Source organism: Zootoca vivipara, chromosome 4, assembly GCF_963506605.1.
Source record: "Zootoca vivipara chromosome 4, rZooViv1.1, whole genome shotgun sequence".
NCBI lineage: Eukaryota > Metazoa > Chordata > Lepidosauria > Squamata > Lacertidae > Zootoca > Zootoca vivipara.
The window spans coordinates 47631775-47647359 of record NC_083279.1 but is presented as its reverse complement, the minus strand read 5'-3'; the positions used below and the strand labels follow the sequence as shown (position 1 = coordinate 47647359).

Genomic DNA, 15585 nt, shown 5'->3' with positions numbered 1-15585 from the left:
TGCTGCAGGAAATGTGGGCGGAGCAAGATCCCGACTGAAATGCGCGGAGGCGGGACCTTTGTCCTCCTGGGCGGAGGTTGCAGCAGGGACGGGGTTGGGTGGGACGCCGAAATGGCGACGTTTCTGCTAATCTCCTGCGGCCGTACTGCCGTGCTCAAGGTAACCGAGGGTGAAGATCCGAGAGGCGCTTTCGGGCTGGCCGCTCCGTCGCCACAGTGGCGTTTATAATGTTTGTGCCCGTGGATTATTATAACAGTGTGTGTCAGGATTTGACCTGACGTTTCCGGGTTGTGCTGCTTGAGTCAGTGCATGCTTACTTGGCAGTACGTTTTGCTGATTTCAGTGGGACTTACTCCTAAGATGATGCCAGTAGGGTTTTAGCTGTAACTTCATGGGGAAACTCTTAGCTGCGTCTTTGATTTTGGCTTCTCACGCTATCATGCATTTTTACTGATAGTGAAAGGAGGAGGCTGTCACTCAGAGGTGACGTTTGCATCCACGTTTGCATCCAAAAGATCTCAAATTCAGCCTGGCATATGTAGGTAAAGGGTCTCTGGTTGCAAAGCCAGAGCATGTGACTATGTGCTCTTGCTTTTATAACCTTAAATCTTAAACTTCCCAAGAGGCCTTGGTGGGACCTGCACACACACACCGCCACATGGAGTTCCTTCTATCAGCTTAGGCTAGTGCCGTATCTGCAAACCTATCCAATAGGAATAACTTGGCTACAGTAATCTATACTCTGGTAACCTGAAGTCTGGATTACTGCAGTATGCTTTATGTGGGGCTGCCTTTGAAAATGTTCAGAGCTTGAGTTAGTTCAGAATGTGCCTGCCCAACTGGTGATGGATTTGAGGCAACATGAAGGAAATCAGCCCTGAGTGCTCACTGGAAGGACAGATCGTGAAGCTGAGGCTCCAATACTTTGGCCACATCATGAGAAGAGAAGACTCCCTGGAAAAGACCCTGATGTTGGGAAAGATTGAGGGCACAAGGAGAAGGGGACGACAGAGGACGAGATGGTTGGGCAGTGTTCTCGAAGCTACCAACATGAGTTTGACCAAACTGCGGGAGGCAGTGCAAGACAGGAGTGCCTGGTGTGCTATGGTCCATGGGGTCATGAAGAGTCGGACACGACTAAACAACAACAACAAGAAGACATGCCCACTGGATCAAGCCAGTGGCACAGCTATAGTCCAGAATCCTGAGGGAAGCCTGCAAGTTGGACATGAGCACAACAACATTCTGCCCATTTGTGATTCAAAGCAACTGCTATTCAGAGAGAACATAGCCATGAATTTGTCTATAAGAACAGATAATATAACACCAATTCTGTTCCAAATTTGCTAGCTGCCTGCATCCTTCCAAACCCAATTCAAAGTGATGGTTTTTATCTATAAAGCTCTTTCCTGATCTGGACTCCATTATCTTCTGGAATGCCTCTCCCAATACAAGAAACCCATAGATCTTTGAGGCTCTTCTGCTGGTCCCCTTCTGAGGGAGGCTAAGTGACATCTTTTTGGCACCAGGCAAAGGCTTAGCTTTTGTCCCAGGCTTTTGACAGACTAAGATGATATTGCTTGTTATTAGTATGCTGCCAAAGCTTCCTGTGGCTATTATGGGGGTTGTTGCTGGTTGTTCTGTTTTATGGTATAACATATTTGTTATAGCAGAGTTGTAGGTCACTTGGAGACCTTCGAGTAACAAGCAGTCAACAAACCAAATAATAGTAGTGCAAGTACTGACATGGTTAGCCTGACATGGTTAGTATCTGAAGAAGTGTGCATGCACACGAAAGCTCATACCAAAATAAAAACTTAGTTGGTCTTTAAGGTGCTACTGAAGGAATTTTTTTATGGTTAGCCTGTGTTCATATTCCTGTTTAACAGGTGCTAGAAACTATAGGTTGTTGTGATGCAAGCTTTAAATCTTCTAGTTGTTTAAGGCTATAAATTCTGCAGTGAGTATTTCTTTAGTGACATACTTGCCACTTTTAGACATTTGGACTACCAATAATTTCTTCACTGGTATAATAAAGTTCCTTACAGCCCAGGCAAAAGGCATGGTGGCTTTATTAGATGTTAACCTACATTAATGTAATATTCTACAATGATGCAGAAGGTGTATATTGTTGTTGTCTTCATTCTCTCCCACCCGCACCCCAAATTGTACATCACATTCACTTATCAATCAGTTCTGTATTTGGAGCAGGAGAAAGAAGCACACTTCAGTGTGCTAGCACCAAGTTTTAACATTCCACTTAATTGCAAGGCATCCGTAACCATTTCCAGATATAATAATAATAAACATTTATATGCACTGTACCTGTTTCATCTGCACAGAGCTGTGTCAAAACCCTTATTTGAAAGTAAAGTCCATTTACTTGTACCAAGCTTATGTCCCTTTAAGTGAAGCTGGAAAAAACTAGGTATGCATAAGCATTTGATATATATGCCTAGGACCTGAAGTACAAATATTTGTTTGAGAGTAAGGGTGTCTTTTTATATTTCTAAAAGTTTGTGCATGTTCTGTGTGAATAGTTGTTGTTACAAATGTTGGTACAAATGTAGCAACATAGCCTTTTGTTAGTTAAGACGTTTCAGATTTCTTAGTTTTCTTACTTTGCACAGTTTATGCTCTGGAAGGAATTGCAGGGAGTGAGTGGTCTGTTTTATCACAACTGCTGTACATATATGCCTAATTTTTAGTCATATTTGTCTACATTGTGCTTTATACTTTTTGTAGCCTGGGTAATTATAAATGACATTATTAAATCAAGTGTCTTTCTAATTACCGGGTATTACAGATTTTCTACTTCTTTCTAATCCTTACAGACTTTTAAGTTGCAAGCATGGGGGCTTCGAAGTGTACCTCCTGCTGTTTCTCTCTGCACCAAACCAGGGGATGCTAAGGAAGTCTCCAAAAAAAGTAAGGTACCTTTTCTCTTTTGTTAATTATGCAAGTTATAAGATGGTTTGCATAACATTTTGTAACAATATTGATCAACTATTGTTAGTTTTAATAGTCTGCAGAATGTTAAGATTCAGACTTTTAAAATTGTATCTAGTGGTTATTACCGTATTCTAGGTATTCTGTGGAGGACTTGTAAAGCAACTTTTAAAGATTGCATGCCACAGGTTGTTCACCTGAAATATCAAGGTTTATTTCTAAAATAATTGGATTATTCTAAGAACTTTTAAGAGATTAATTTACAGGCATGGCCAAACTTGGCCCTCCAGATGTTTTGGGACTACAGTTCCCATCATCCCTTACCACGGGTCCTCTTAGCTAGGGATGATGGGAGTTGTAGTCCCAAAACATCTGGAGGGCCAAGTTTGGCCATGCCTGGATTAAAACATTAAAAGCAGCAATACTTGCAGCTGTCAACCTATTAAACTCCATTTAACAATTTCAGTATAATAGACAGAAGGCAGATATTTTAGGGGGGTGGGAACATTTTCTATAATTAGCCATTAGAACAGGGTTACTCTGCTAGCTGAGACGGATGGGAGTTGGGAGTCCAACAGCTCCAGGAGGGCTAGGTTCATCTCTGTTGTAGAGTTTAATGATGTCTAACAAATGGAAGACAGGAAAGCAGAGCACAAGGAAATAAGCCAACCCGATGAAGTTCACATTTCTCACTACATCAATCCCATTCCCAGGAGTTCATTGGATTTTTATTTATTTGCAGTAAATTTTCATCACATGCCTCACCTGTATCATTTCAGGGGAATGTTTAACAGCATTACCAGCTCCAATAAATGTAAGGTTATGGTCAAAATGTTGGGAGTCCCTCAGTAGTGTTTTTCTTAGGGAAGATGGATACAACGTATGGGAATAATGATACATGGTTGTTTGTGAAATACATGAGTGGGCTTGCTTTATTGAACACGGTAAGATGTGAAACCTTTAAACCATTAAAATAGGTTTCAGAATATATACATATAAAACTTACACATTTGGTTGTAAAATCCCTACTATTGGGTTCCTTGATTGTTTATTAGCAGTTGCTGATGGAATTGACCAACAGTAGCAAAATCACTTTCTATTCTGCAATTTGAGAAGGGTACTGTACCACTCCCGTAGTCTCATCTGCCATTCTTAAATGTTACTTTAGGGAAATTCAAATACCTTAGTTTGATTCTCTTTGACCCAGTATATTTAAGCTTTTTAACACATTTTCCTTGTTGTATGTTACTGCCCACTGAATTTAGACTGCTTCCATACAAACGGCAGGGTCCACACACAATCCAGGCTTATTTGTGCAATCTTTGGTATTTTTTAGTAGCTGTGCTTGCCTAAACTTTCTGTTCTTGCAGACTCTGTTATAACTATTAACTTGTAATTCCTAGGGTATCTTAACATACAAAAGAGTATTTAGAGTTTGGAAAGTGCAGAAAACCATTGACATGTATCTTTCTTCTTTTAACACTCTTAAAAATTTACTCTTGTCCTGTTAAATGTACATGTATTTGGGCTGTAAACTCCCTGTCTTGCCTCCTTGAAAGGAATTATAACACCTTTTATTATTCCTGGTTCCTCAAATTTGTTAGAGTGACCTGTAAAAACTGACACAGGGGGAAAAAACACATCCTGGTTTTTCCCTGGGGCTCCTCATGCTGTGGTGGAGTAGTCTGCATATTCTAGATTGAAGAGTGTGCAATATACTTGTTCTTTTGCACTGAGGAAGGAAAACAATTTCTCGTGAGTGTCATTCATGGAATTACGCAGATGTTGCTTTTCTGATGCTAGTGGAATTGAAAATGCTAGTTTGGTATCTAGTATTTTCCTCTGACGGGAGTGTAAGCACCTTTGTTATTCATACCATCCTTTGCATCCTTAAAAGCTCTTTGAAAACCACTTTACGATAAATCAGTCTGGTTATCAATGACAATGATAATTCTTCAGCTGGAGCAAATTCAGTAGCACTTGAGGAGTATGTGTGGGTGCAAGAATTAAGTGTGGAGAACTGTGGTGCTCTCAATGTTGCTACTTAGAAAGTAGCTGCAATGTGGCCATTGACTTTTAAGTTACAAGTTTTGTTCAGTCCCTAATTAATTTTCTCAACACTAACTTCACTTATCAATAATCTGAAAATGAATAATTCTGCTACCATGCTTTTAAATACAGTAATGTCCTGTTTTTCCCAGTCTTTAATGATGGTCAGTTTTCATTTCCATGTTGATGATTTCATTATTTCTTAGCTGTCTGAACTTCATAGCATGTATACTACCATGGCTTAGTTTTATGCTGTCTTGCTTATTTAATGTCTTTTGGCACTCTCTGCTAAGGTTTCTGTTAAGTGCTCTTGGTGCGAGAACAACTTAGAATAGAATTAATTTTACTATTCCTAAGATCCAAACATACTGATTCCCTGCATTATGATCACATACTTAAGTGATTCCAAAATACTACCTTCTGTGATTAATTGGTGCTCAGACAACTGGTAACAAATCAAGGAAATACACCCAGCATATTACAGAGGAGTCAAAAGAAAATGTGGTCCTCCCCTTTTCTTCAAGGAATCTTGGGTGCACTTCCTAGATCATGAAGTCTGCAAAACATATCGGGGGAGCCTTGGCCAGTAAATCTTCCTTCTGTCTCCTTAAGGTCTTGCATAAGCACTACATCTTTTTCATTGATGAGTATTTCTAATAGTGAACAAGAGAGGTTGCCATATAACCAATGTATGCTATTCGCTGCCACAAGAAATACTGATGGTGGCTTTTAACAAGAATAGATTAATTGCTGTAGGATAGGTCTATAAATGGTGGTTAAACTTGTGTATAAAGGCAGAATGCTTCTGAATGTTGAGTACAAGGGAAGGTCCTACTCTAGGAAGCACTACTGAAAGGCAAAATATGCATTCTGCATAACAAACAAATACTGAAAAAGGCAAATGTTTTCTTTTCCATGTAAAACCATAAAATAGGAGGATCGGATCGCACTCCCAACAGATTATATTGCTGCTGTTGAAAGTTTGTTTGAATAAATTTCTCACAAAATGTGTTGAATGTAGTTGAGGTACTTAGATACTGCAGTGCTAAATATACTCTTCACACTGCTAAGTGTGCTCTTCCCAATGCACTCGAGAAGATAGGAAAGTGTTTTCATCCACATTTCAGAAATTGAAACAGAGCGTTTCTGATAAAATGATGTTCACAGGCAGCGTGGCACAAAGAGGAGGAAATAATCTTCATGTTCCTGTGAGAGACTTCTGCAAGCAAAGGACACTTTTTGACATTTTTATATGAAATGCAGTGTGTAATGGAAACTGAGCTTCTAGACTGGTGTTTATACCCGATAACTTCACGACTATTAAGTAGAATTCCATATTAATGGGTCTGTTCCAAAATGATATTGTTCTTTGCCATTTTGTAGATGTAATTGGCACCAAAGGAGTGTGTGAAAACAACAGTTGAATGTCGTTTAAAAGCTGTCTCCTCTTTTCCACAATTTGCAGATAAAGGTGAGATCATAATTAACACTAAGCCTGATGCTGCTGTAAAATTAAAAGATGAAGATCTGAGGAAACACTTGGCTAAGAAAACTGTGGTAAAATTTCCTCAGAGAGCAAAGCTTCCTTGTCTTGAGGGACAGTCTGTTGTTTCCTCAACAGCAGGCTTGGAGAAGAAGAAGAAGGGAGATGAAGAGAAATCCTCTTCCTCAAGCTCTGAGTCAGATTCTAGCTCTGATTCTGATGAGGAAGATTCCGCCTTCAAAGATACCATAAAAACCAAAGTATCATTTCCAAGTCGAGATCCCCCCTCTTCTGGTGATAGAACGAAGAAAGCAAAGATAACAAGTGAAAAACACTTTCCCCAAGAGCAGGTCAAAGGCAAAGCAGCTGAGAAGCTCCCTTATAGTCCTGGATTCACAGAAATCCCCGTGCATCAAAAGGAGGTGCATCAGACAACAGCCGGTGACGAATTGTTATGGTCAGATTTGTCAAAGTCTGCCACAAACCGAAGACACGAAGAAGCTCATTTAAAGAGCACAAACGTTGGAACAAAAGTTGCAGAGAGTCAGAGGCCGGCAGACAAAGCTAAGCAGCTGGAGGAATCTCTCCCTGAAGCATCTCCCCCTGGAGCAACTTCAAGTATATTGTCTAGAACTCAGTCAGTGCCTCAACAAAATGCAGCTCAAAATCTGACTTTGCCAAGACAGGGGGGAAGTGTGGCAAAGGAGGCACAAAAGACTGACATGCAAGGAAGAAGTGCTGCTGTGCCACAAGGAGAGGTTTTGGATGGCAGAGTGCCAGCGGCAGAAACCACAGTGAAGGAGGAGATTGCCCTGGAAGCAGGAGTTCAGACTGAACAACAAAGCACTATACAGGGTATCACTTTATCTTGTTTGTTCCACACTGACGTGCTGTTGGGGCTGAGGGCTGCTTATGAGCAAATATCTTGTGCTCTTGAGTACTGACATTATTGAAAACATTCTGGAATCTCTTCTGCTCTTTCCTAGAGCTTAATGCCGTTGTTTTTGCAGACTTTTCTGCTTTGCTGATGCGTTCTTTGCCTAGTTCTTCTTTTCTTTGATTCTCCTCCTTGGCTTTTAGACTGTTGGTGGGAGAAAGCAGTACATACGTGTTTTCACAGCATTCTTCTGTACCAATGATTGTAACCATCTGAAATACTTAAAAGGTAATAAAAGGAAGGGAGGTCCTTCAAAGCCAAAATGAGCTGAGTGCAAATAGGCTGCCTTATCAAAATCGGAATTTTGGCCCCCTTTTGCTAGAAGCACAATGAGGCTATTGAGCAATCTATTTTGCAGTCTCTTTCTCTTTCTGCCCAGCGCTTGCCCTCAGGCTTAACAGCTGATTTTCTGCTGGGACTGTCTGTTCCTCCAGTACTCTTGACTCTTGTCTATTTCCTTCTTTCACAGTTCTCTTGTAGAAGATGCATAAGCCGGCTCTGCTGTGCTGATGCGATCACAAGGAACAAAAGTTAGCTTTGGCACTAGAGGAATGATGGAGACGCTCTTGCCTTCAGGCTACCAAAGATATTGCTTTGGAAACCAGCATTAGCAACAAGGGACATTCACAGCACATGCCTTTCTCACATGTTCTCCCCTAGTAATATATCTCTGCTATCGGAACTCCCGTACACATTTGGTCTTGTAGTGTTTGTAGACTAGGAGGAAGTCCCTTTGGTCTCAAAACACACCGAAACCTAACAAGAAATCGGTTCTTCTCTCTCTCTCCCCTCCCCCCCCCAAATATGTTCAAGACTGGATAAATTCACCCATTCAAACCATGTTCTTCATTATGTCCTTCCTCTCTCTCTCTCTGTCTTGTATTCTGTAGAACACTCATCTTGTTCTTTAAAAATCTTTTTTTTAACTAAAACAATTTCTCCCCAATAATTTGTCACTCTACAAGGCAGAGAAAATAATACTCAAGCCAGTTGAAAGGTGACTTCTACATGGCATGAAAAGTAAGGAAGCCTACTGGAAGAAACTATTTAATTGAGTGCTAATTTTACACACACCATTATTGTGGACTTTGAGCTTGTTTGGAGGTTGTAGCAGGGGAGCGCAGCTATCGTATACCCTTGACCGAAGAACGGTACACTCCTATCTGGGATGGTCGTCCTCTTCCACCGAGCGCACAGTTTTGGGAGGGAGGGGACACCCTCCTAGCCAACCAGATCAGCCGAATCAACCCTGGCGATCAATGGGGTGACCGATGTCACAGCCCTCACATCCTTCACACACCATTATTGTGAAGCTTCCCACATGCTTGGGCTTCTGTGTATCCAGCAGAGGGCAGTGGTGACATAGAAGAAGCATTGTCGAGACGATACACTGAGAATGCTTTGAGCCTTTCATTTCTACTTGGTTGTAGCCCAGGAAAAATTGAGATAACTGCAATTAAGCGTGGAGGAAGGGGAGATTGGTGAAACATGAAACCTTAAAGCAGGCCGTATTTAATTGTCAAGTTGTAATTCAGTGGAAGTTAGTGGAACCACTTCATGCTGATGTCAGTGTAACTAAAAGCCAAATATGGTGTGGGTTTCTATACAGGGCATAAACATTTTAAAGTCCTATTGATTTCAGAGGAAGAGGCTGCAACATATGCTGAGTTTTCCCATTGTCAATCAAGTGCTTGGCTATGCACAAAATCTTTTGCCTCTCTAACACTAGGTGCAAGCTTTTCTGCTGTTTCTATTTTCTATGTCCTCCACCTACCGACCAAGGCATAATACAGAGCATAGAGGGGACTCTGTATATCTTAAAATAAAAATAAAAATAATGATCTAAAAATATACATTGCTCATTGTTAAAGGCAGATGACTGAGAATGCAACGTTGAGTAAAATATCAAGTCATAAACTAGTTGTGGTCCTAATAGTCTTCAATTTCTCAATTTGGGAGGTGCTTCCTTAGGAATTTTTATGTTACAGCTAAAGGAGCACCAGTCTTGTGTTTCATGGTGTAATGTTTTTGTAGAAGTTTATTGAAGGACGAACATCTTATGGATTTTGTGAACTTAATAGAGAGCTAAATACTCCTCTGAGGGAGGCGAAAGGCAAGCATCTTTTTAATATAAATTTCATAAAGTTTTAATTAGATTTAGGTTCAAAAGCAAACTCTTTGATTTTGAATACTCCATTGTAAGTAGAAAATGGTGGAGTAGTTTCAAAATCTGCAAAAATTCAACCATTGAGCCCTTGATCCCAAAACCGAACATGATGTGCAGAGGAGACCAGTGCTGTGAGCTGCCCAGAATGGCTGGGGAAACCCAGCCAGATGGGCAAGGTATTATTATTATTATTATTATTATTATTATTAATTAGTAGTAGTATGAGCTGTGCTTTCTTGTTTTTCACAGCAGCACTTCTGCTGCCAGAGAAAGACACTCTAACAGTGAGAATGGTTGTGATACAAATCAACAATGAAGCTTGAATTACATGTGTGGGATAGTCTCACACGCACATGCTCCTGTTTTGAATCTTGGCATTAGTTTTCCTGACTGAGAATATTAAAAGAAAGAAACTAACCTTCGCAAAATCAGTTGCAGCTAGATGTGTACTTTTTATTTTATGTAACTTAAGGCATTGATTGCTACATGCTAAAATTCAAGTATATTTTTTATTTCTCATAAAATATCAGTGGTTAGCTGCTGTTTCCAGTGACAGTCTGAGAAATCTGACTCGGTCAGAAATAATGTCGTGTTTATTTTATCTCTGATTTCACAAGTATATTTTCTCCTCATAGAGGCCGAGCCGCCAGTTGAAACTGCTCCAGAAACATTTGACACGTCTACCTACAAGAATCTGCAGCACCATGATTATACATCATATACCTTTGTGGATTATGACGTTCAGCTTGCAAAATTCAGGCTGCCTCAGCCATCATCTGGGAGAGTATCTCCACGACATTGAATCAAATGTGGAAATGCACAAACAAATTAATTCTGACAATGAAGGAATATCCATGCTACAATTAAAGTGCTGCAAATGAGTTTGCTGGCTGTCAGTTTTTTAAACACACGGAGCCCCTTTGAGAAGTTACAAAATCAGGTTTTAGTTCTAACAATAATATCCCACTGTGTATTCTCAGTGGCACACTTGCATTGCTTAAATTATCTAGAAAATCCCTGCTTAGGAAATCCATTCAGATCACCTATCAATTGAGACTAAACTCAAATAGATAAGGCAAATAATACTGCATTCTCAATACAGGCAACTCCCAGCTTATGTGGGGAGTTGTGTTCTGAGGCATCGTGCATTTATGTGAAATGCATATATTTGAAACACTGTCTAAAAAGCCTGCAAACACCCTCTAAACCAGGCATCCCCAAACTTCGGCCCTCCAGATGTTTTGGACTACAATTCCCATCATCCCTGACCACTGGTCCTGTTAGCTAGGGATCATGGGAGTTGTAGGCCAAAACATCTGGAGGGCCGCAGTTTGGGGATGCCTGCTTTAAACCTCTGGAAACCCTTGAAAAACCTCTTTTAAAACTCCACTTTCATTTTTTCTTTTTAAAAAATTAATATAATGAAACTTCTTTTGCTTGTGTTTAGAAATATGTAGACCAAGATGAAGAAGAATATGAAGTTAGCTAGTTGACTCTGCTAGCCACATATAGCTTTAGGTAGCTATAACTCTGGCCTAGTGGGACTAATTTGAAGTGTTTCATTATTAGTTGAAAGCAAAGCAGATGCCATATGTGAGTTGACTCCAGGCTTAGGTTGCAATCCTAACTAGGCATACTCTGATATACATCCCATAGAATTCAGTGGGGTTAGGACTGCAGCTTTATTCGAGCTTAGAGTAGACCTGTTGAAATATGTGGGATAAGTTGGTTGTGACTAACTGAAGTCCAATTGATTTTAGAGGGTCAATCAATCAATTTATCTTTACTGTGGTCAAAGATCAGACAGCAACGTTAACAGCAACAACATATACCACATCTGCATGAAAAAGCAGGTCTACATTAAGCATGGCTACCTCTGGATCCAACTTGCATGCATGTGTCTACAACTGTTCATGTGTCAGCAAGTGAATAAGATGCATTATGTGTTGAGAGAGATGGACATGATTTTAGAGCTGTGTTCCTTTAGCATTTAAATTTTATATCTCTACTTTGCCTTTCTTCTGTTCCCCTCCCCAACCATGCCTGAGGTAACTTACACAACGGCCATGTTTGTTTGTGTCTCATTGTTCCATGTTGTACAAACTATTGTTAAAACCGGAATTAGCTTGCATGCTCCAATTCTGCACAATTGGGAGGAGATTAGAAGCTTCCAGTTTTGTCTAACACTGGTTTATTGCTTCATTTGGACCAACAAAATGTGGTTAACATTAACAATAGTTCTGTTCAAATCAGCCAACTTCAAACCATAGTTACTAAGTTGGTTTGTTTTAAATTTCCCATATTTCAGATTAACCACAGTACTTTGTCTGAATAATGTGGCAAGTTATGATTAATGGTTAAGCAAACTGAGGGCTGTTCAGCTTCTTCTTTCCAAGGCTCGGGAATGTTCCTGGACCATTGGTCCTTAAGTCTTAAAAATCCCCTTGGTTTTTTTTTTTTAAATTTACACTCTGTAAGCACCTGTTGGAGTTCTGGACTTAAACTAAAAATAGATGGCATTTTAAATAGAAGTTTGGCTGGGTATCTTTGTGCCTTTTAAAATTATCTATAAAACAGGCACCCTTTTTGTTCCTCTCTCTGAAATTTGGCAGGTCTTTTCCCTTGGAGGGCAGTAGAATGAATACCTTTAAAAGTTGTGTAGATTGGTATTTTCCATCCAAACTTGCCAGCAGCAAGAAAGTGTCTGGATCTTCCATCAAAATCAGCAGGAGATAAATAGGATTGACCAGATGGGCAAAACTTGACATAAAATGAATGTCATTCTAATTAATTAAAAGTAAAACAACAAAATGCTGTTAAAGAAGAAATTAGAGTGAAAAACACACACAGCCTCATTGCCACCTTCCCCCCAACTCACATGCCTCACTATGTTCATGCATGTATGAAATTTAAAGTAGCCTCTGGTGATTTTTAATCCTTCTGGGACAAACTTGCTTTCAGCCTTCATCTATTGTACGTAAGAGCAGTTTACCAACATGAATTAATATTCCTTTATATTAAACCTTTGTGTGTTTCAGCAAAACTACTGTCTGCTGTACTACTGCCTGACCAACACTGTACTATGTCTACAAAATACATGAGTGTCAAAAATTCACAATGTTCCTTAACATGAACAGCTCAGTCGGCTAGAGCATGGTGTTGATGATGCCCGGGTCGCAGGTTCAATCCCTGTATGGGACAGCTGCATATTCCTGCAGGGGTGTGGATTAGATGATCCGCAGGGTCCCTTCCAACTCTACGATTCTTTTATTCTTTGAAAGGCAATGTTGCTGCAATAAATTCAACTCCAAGGTAACAAACCAGCCAACAGATACCGAGAAAAATAATGGGATATGTCCAAATATCACATTGATTGATTGTCCCTTTCCAGAGCTTTCTGAACAGCTGCACTGCTTGACAATCTTACCGCCAACATTACTACAGCTCTGTGACACCACTGCACACCCAGGAATCTCCAAAGCATTAAATCTTCACACTTTGATGGCCCAGATCCTAATACCACCCGTGCAATGCTCCATATTAGATTTTTCAATTATGTAGCTTAATTTCTAAAGTGATGCATTGGTCCAAAGTCCTATTAGAGGACTTCCTTGCTGCTCGAGTAAGCCATACATAATGTTAATGTGCTTTTCATTTTTATTACATACATTCTGCCACTTGTTTTAGGATTAGAATATATATATATATATATATATATATATATATATATATATATATATATGCTTTGGTTTTATATCACACCAAGGAAAATAAATTGCCAGTAAAAGCAAGCAATTTGGGCTCTATATGCACACAGGAAGCTTACTGAGTAGGAAAACAATTTCCTAGACTTTCCAATTGCAAGCGGTCTTTAATTGCCTTCTGTTCAAAGTAGACTTTAAAATGTCTTGCAATCTTGCATAGGCAGTTGATGAACAGAGTCTGATGTTTTGAGTGGTAGTGAGAGCATTATTGAAATGCAGTAATTAAGATAAAAACTAAAAGCTTCCCTATTTTCATACTTAATTCAAAATTAATCAAAATTACAAAAGAAATTAGGAATGGTTTTGCAGCTGTTGAATTGACTGCCTGGGTTTCCACTCCTCTTTCTCTCCCCATCTGTTGTCTATTGCCATACCCACAAAATAGAAGCTCTTTTGAGGTAGGAAACTTTTTCTTACATCTTTAGTCCCATTACAATCAATGTAATGTTTGGGACTTTTAAAGATTAGTGTAATTATACAGAGACAGAGATGTGCTTGCACTTCATGAGGATATTAAAACTAAAGTTTTTCTGTAACAGATAGATTGCCAAAACATGATACACGCTCAAGTCAAAACATGATTAGAGAAGTCTGAAAATGAGTTCTGTCTACCCTCCTCTGCCCAATCTTGGAAAGCAAAGGTTGAAGCTACATTATAAACTTATGCCAGGGATGAGGAACCTGTGGCCCTCCAGATGTTTTGGGGGGCCACATCGCCATTGTTCCTGACCATTTGCTGTGGTGCCTGTGGCTGATGTGAGGTGGAGTCCAATGACATCTGCAAGGCCACAGCTTCCCTATTCCTGACTTAGGCCGGTTGCCCAGTAATTCCCCCCAGAACGACAATATTTCTGGGGGCTTAGAGATCTATCATTCAGAATTATACCAAGATGTAATTGCCAGGATTCTGTGCAAAAACATGAGTGTCCCAGTGATGCAGAACAGTTAGATACTTGTAAGCAAAAGGTTGTCTCTTAATAGCATGCAATGCTTCAGCAAGGAGCAAGTCAGTCAGTGCAAGCGGTGGAGCAGCTCTTCAGAGAGCACGCAGCAGGAGATTTTCCAGTGACACACAGCTGAGATTTGGTATGGGCTGAATCAGACAGTACAGCTGCATCATGACAATTTACAATCTGGGTTTTGTTGATTTCTTATAGCAGGATGCAACACTGCAGGGGAAGGTTTAGAGCACAGCATGCCAAGAGGAGAGGAGGAGAGGAGCTGCTGAGCCTTTCCCATACTTGTACCCCTGAAACTGTTTCTCACCTAGTGTCCACCCCCCCCATTGAAAGGGTTACTTCAGCCCTGCTAGTAGAAAAACAGCTGCAAAGCAGTTCTGTGAGGGAAAGTGAGCCTCATTTTGGCTCACAGTGCCTTTTTTTAATGGCCTCTCAACTGCTTCATAGGAAGTGGCACTAACTGCATTGTAGCATGTGGGTTTCTAGTTCATTCCTCAGGTTAGAAGAGAGAAACTGCGTGCCAAACATTGGGGTTGTATGGAGCTCCCTTGCCTAGCATCCATTTTGTAGAAGGGATAATTCAATTTTAATAGTTCATGTTGGCTTTTGTGTAGCTAAATTGACTGAAATCCGCACACCCTTGATTAATTTCTTTGGCAAGCAACTTGAATGTGGCACAAGGAAGGATTAAATTAGAGAAGAGGCGAGGAGTTTGCTTACTGTTCTCGGCCAAAGAAGGGGATTGGCCCAAGAAAACCTGCAGGAAAACGTATTTCCTTTGGTGACCCCTTTTATAGAACGCCCGGGGTTACATAATAAATTGTAAAGTTCCCAGAAGCTTGGGCAATATCCAAGGTCTGTTAACTGGAACTATTAAGGATATATTGCCTATTGGAAGTATCAGATATTTATTCAACTGCATATAATTAAATTAGAAAAGTGAGAGGCTCACTCATATTTTCATTGAAAGACTGCTAGCGGTAATACACTAATATATAAGGTACAATTCCATGTAATGGATAGTTTCTATCCCATTTCTAAATGACTTGCAGATGTATGGCTGTTGCAGCTGTTGCAGGCCTTGTAATAGCATTAGGCTCTGACTCAGTCGGTTGGTGCCAATGAATTTTGGCAGCGTAACGTGTTTTGATATTCCCAAGAAGGGAACCACAGTCAATAACGGGCTAATGAGGAGAAACTAAAACAAGAAATGATAAGGAAGCTTTCATCCCACCAAGTTTTTTAAAGCTATATTTCCTCCTCCTGGGAGAAGAGGC

General features: G+C 40.1%; 1 protein-coding gene across 1 annotated transcript; it reads left to right on the top strand.

The window, feature by feature from the left end:
- Positions 1 to 37: 37 nt before the first annotated feature.
- On the top strand, positions 38 to 12042 carry NDUFV3 (NADH:ubiquinone oxidoreductase subunit V3). The gene is made up of 4 exons (XM_035116167.2): positions 38 to 159; positions 2835 to 2928; positions 6464 to 7336; positions 10221 to 12042. The coding sequence occupies exons 1-4, from the start codon at positions 40 to 42 to the stop codon at positions 10385 to 10387; spliced, it is 1254 nt and encodes a 417-aa protein (XP_034972058.2). The 5' UTR covers positions 38 to 39; the 3' UTR covers positions 10388 to 12042.
- Positions 12043 to 15585: the final 3543 nt, after the last annotated feature.